General features: G+C 32.1%; 1 protein-coding gene across 1 annotated transcript; it reads left to right on the plus strand.

Moving 5' to 3' along the window:
* Positions 1-3636: 3636 nt before the first annotated feature.
* On the plus strand, positions 3637-4578 carry LOC109677125 (olfactory receptor 8K3-like). Its single transcript, XM_074066474.1, has one exon. The coding sequence runs from the start codon at positions 3637-3639 to the stop codon at positions 4576-4578; it is 942 nt and encodes a 313-aa protein (XP_073922575.1).
* Positions 4579-4888: the final 310 nt, after the last annotated feature.

Here is a 4888-nt window from a genome sequence, read left to right on the forward strand (position 1 = left end):
GTACACTAATAAAAATATGTAAAATTATATGCAATCTCATATAAAAATGATTTACTGATATAAATTCACATCAAAAGATTAATAATTTAGTACTACACAATCTTACACAACTACACAATCTTGCACAACTACAATAAATAAAGTCACAATAAAGTCAAAGTCAAAGTTGAAAGGAAATTGTCCCTGACAATTAGTAGATAACCTCTAGGCATTTCATTTAGCTCTCAAATGCTTTAGGGATAATCAACAAATTGTTTAGCATCTCCTCCGGGACAGTCTCCAAAGTTAAAAAAAAAAAAAAGAAACTGGCATAAATTGTTCTCAAAAACCATGTTAAGAAACACATGGGGAAATCAAGAGAGTGGATTCCTTATAGGTAATAGAGAAAGATGGTTTTCTTTTGATTTTAATGTTACCAGAAAGTATAGAAATGCTCACGTTTTGCTCTGATCTTCCCATTAAGTGTAAAAATCACAGTTTTTGTGCATTCTACTATGCCACGATTCTTGAGTAGATAAAGGATCTCTCTAATTTTTCCTTCATATTAAAATTTGGACATTTTCACCTAAACTGAGATGGTAAGTGCCCATAGGATCCTGGAAACAAGGACAGTTTGTGTTTTCTTAGAAAATATTTGTATACATGAGTATAATTTCATATATAATAGAGGTCAAAATGAGAAGTGATGAAGGATAAATAAGGGGGCATATGTATTTTTTAATGAAAAAATAATCTGAAATACCAGTTCAAACCTCAGTGATTTTTGGTTTTGAACCTCTGAAAAAACATAAAGTGTAAATGGTTATATTAATTTATTCATAGATGTGATTATTTCCAGACTTATTGATGAAGAAAATGGAGTTTCCAACTCACATTGAGTTATGAATGTGTTATTTGAGAATCAGGAAGTAGTTAATTGTCCAATTTTATGGTAATCATAAGGTGTTCATTTTACAATGAAATCTGACTGAATTTTTCTAAGTATAGTTTTTAAAAATCAAATTAACTTCTTTTAAAGATAATAAACTATGAAAAAATAATTGGTTTCTTTGTACTGAACCTCAAAGCTATTACAAGCAAACATTTTTATATTTCTTACTTATAGGAAAACTCATACTTTCCCTGTGTAATCTTAGGTTCTTAGCTTTTCATAACTGTAAATCAAACTAAACCATTACAAAAGAAATGAAGATTTAGATGACTTGTTATTGCATTTATTGTAGATATTTAATCTGACATGCTTTTTCTTGTAAGAAGGAATCTGCATGGAGTAGGAGAGCATATTAGGTAACTACAGCTTTAGAAACAATATTTAAGTGAATGATGTACAAATTACATGTAATAACGCTCATACATAATCTTGTAAAATTTTGTGTTTGTAGGTGGTTACTTAAAAACTCCTGTCTACTACTGTTACTATGAAGTGTATAATTTCTATTTGCATCTTTTATTCAGCAAATGTTTTGTTCAAAATTTTACACAAAATCAATAATAGTCTTACCTTAAGGTGCCATCCACCTACTACTAAGACATACTGTAAGTCTTTGGATTATTGAAGATATTCATATATATTTTCTTTGATTATGCCATGTTATCCTGCATTGTGTCTTATACTGTATTTGGATGCTGTTCTCCTGGAATTAATAGAGAAAAGGATTTCAAATCACATCCAGATATCCATGTTCATGTGATCTTTATTTTATTTTGTCTCTATGGTAGAGTATACCATAATAAAGTTTGTATTCAATATTAAGCATTAAAATTTTACTATAAAAATTGTCACCCTTCTTTACCCTTTAAAATATAGCATAATTTTATCTTAAGTGAAATTTGAGATTTTGTTATATAATCAATCCTAATAACCACTTAATTTGTTCAGATTTCCTCATATTTTTCTATGTTCTTTAGTTTAATGTAACTCTTATTTGAATGAAAATGCCAACAGACTAACATTAATATTATAGTTAAATTTATATAAAGATCCATATTAAAATTTCTAAAATGATAATTAAGAATTTCATAATAATTATGAAAACAAAAATAATCCAAAATATGCACTGTTTAATTTTATTCTAGGGGTACTGGATGTAGAGATTGGGATAGGTTACATGTACTATACACTACTTGACCTATTCCTCATGTATTCATCATTTTATTCCTGACAAAGAAGTTAAGACACTGTGTAGTGGGATGTTTGCAAATGTAAACAGATTCCTTCTCAGGTAAATTACTGTCACCATTTAAAAAATTATACATGTCTATGATGTTTGGGAACAATTTTCAGATACCACAGACTTAATGAATACTTAATACTCTTTCATCCTATACCCGACCCCTGCAATGATATGTTGGATCTGTAAGTATGATTAGTTTTGGGAAACCTACTTGGGAGGCTGAGATGAGGAGGATCACAGTTCAGAGACAACTTAAGCACAAACTTTGCAGATCCCATCAAAACCAACAGTTAAAGTGGTATTTGCCTATCATCCTAGCTATGTGGGAGGCTGAAAATTTATGCCAGCCAAGGCAAAAATAGTTTGCAAAATAGCATCTCAAAGAAATAAATCTGTGCATGGTGGTGCACATCTGTCACCCCACTTATAGCAGCAAGTCTAAAATGGGAGGATCACGGTCCAGAATGTCCTTCCAAAAAACTGAGACCCTATCTTCAAAATAACCAGAACACAAATGGCTAGAAGTGTGGTTCAAGCCATAGAGTGTGTGCCTACCAAGGGCACATCCACCCCACCCCACTGAGGTACTTCAAATCCCAGTATCACCACCAAAAAAAAAAATTTTAGAAAATTTAAACTGTTTGCCAAAGTAATGCTTATATACACTATATGGAAAGCTAATATGATTGCTTGTAAGTATATATTTCACTGTTTTCTATTTTTATAGAGACAATTACCAGTATCATCTGTTAATTTTCTTATTTATGTTATTGTCCAATATCTGTCAGGTATTTTAATGCTTTGAACTACTTCGCCTATACTTAAGTGTACTGATTTTATATGTCTGTTATTTGAATTAGAGAAATGAATGCATTTTTTAAATTTGTCATCACATACACATGTAACTGAGGAATGTATTATATCATAATTTTGCATGAATGTGATTTTTTAATTATATAAGTGGTAAAGAGTAAACTTGAAGAAGTATAATGATTACTCAAGTTTATGACACCCAATGTTTCTACAAGTTTGAATCTTTTATCTTTATTGCTTTCTATATCTATTGCTGTATAGCTGCATCTCTATCTAAAATTATTTATCTATACCTAAAGGTATATAAAACTAGATATTTGATATTTTGTGTTGAATATTGTTTGAGCTTAGATATTGGTTACAGTAGGAGTTATTAATCCCCAAATATCTCTAGGCATTGAGCAATGCTCTTTTATGAGCAAAACAATCCTGAGAACCATTAATATTTCTCATTTCCTATTACTCTCTCTCTAAATGTAGATTACTGATATTTTAAAGATGACTATTTTCAAATAGTCTGAATGTAAAACTATAGCATTATCTTATTTACATCAATTTCCATAATAAATTCCTCCCCCAAGTAATAATACTTGAAAGGTATTGACTATCTTGATGTTGCTATTTACAATAGGTTTTCTGATAAACCAGGATGGAGAAGCACAATTTTACAGCAGTGAGTGAATTCATTTTTATGGGCATCACAGAGTGTCCTGAGCTGCAAGTTCCATTATTTGTGCTGTTCCTCATTATCTATGCGATCTCAGTGCTGGGCAACTCGGGCATGATCATCTTCACCATAGTGGACTCCAGGCTACAGACCCCAATGTACTTTTTTCTCAGACATCTGGCTCTCACTGATCTTGGTTACTCTACAGCTGTGGGACCCAAAATGTTGTTGAATTTTGTTGTAGATCAAAACCCAATCTCATATTATGGTTGTGCTACACAATTAGCTTTCTTTATTATGTTCATTGGAAGTGAACTTTTTATTCTGTCCGCAATGTCTTATGACCGCTATGTGGCCATCTGTAACCCTCTACGCTATAAGGTCACCATGTCACAACAAGTATGTTGGGCACTGGTGGCAATACCTTACCTCTACTGCACATTTATGTCTCTTATAGTTACCATAAAGATTTTCACTTTACCCTTCTGTGGCTACAATGTCATCAGTCATTTCTACTGTGAGAGTCTCCCCTTGTTATCTTTGCTTTGCTCAAATACACATGAAATTGAACTCATAATTTTGGTCTTCTCAGCCATTAATTTGATTTCCTCTCTTCTGATCGTTCTTGTATCCTACCTACTCCTTCTCATAGCCATTCTCAGGATAAACTCAGCTGAAGGCAGGTGCAAGGCTTTCTCCACTTGTGGGTCCCATCTGACAGTGGTCATAGTCTTCTATGGGACTTTGATATTTATGTATGTGCAGCCCAAGTCCAGTCACTCTTCTGACACTGATAAAGTGGCTTCCATATTTTACACCTTGGTCATCCCCTTATTGAATCCTTTGATCTACAGCCTGAAGAATAAAGATGTAAAATATGCCCTTCAGAGGACTTGGAAAAAAATATACAGTATCTTCTCTTAAAGATTACATATAATATGAATCCTACAAATGTGATTTCAGTATGGACTGGTCCCACTTTCCTCCATTATATGTAGAAAACATAAATAGAATTACATAGATTTAAGTGCTGGTATTTTTCTTAAGAGTAGTCAAACTTCTAAATGCTTATAATTACTGTTGGAAAAAAATTAAATGCTTTGCTTTCTTTGAGGAGGAGAGATGAACTATGAATGTAATCATTAAATCATTAAATAATGCAGTAAATGTGTTTGGAATCTAAGGACCATAAGAGCAGGTGGCAGAATTGTATGCTTTATGTGAGTGAGGAAGA

Source organism: Castor canadensis, chromosome 1 (assembly GCF_047511655.1).
Source record: "Castor canadensis chromosome 1, mCasCan1.hap1v2, whole genome shotgun sequence".
NCBI lineage: Eukaryota > Metazoa > Chordata > Mammalia > Rodentia > Castoridae > Castor > Castor canadensis.

Excerpts from the sequence above, each read along its gene's own strand:
- LOC109677125 (XM_074066474.1), top strand. The coding sequence starts at position 3,637 with ATGGAGAAGCACAATTTTACAGCAGTGAGTGAATTCATTTTTATGGGC.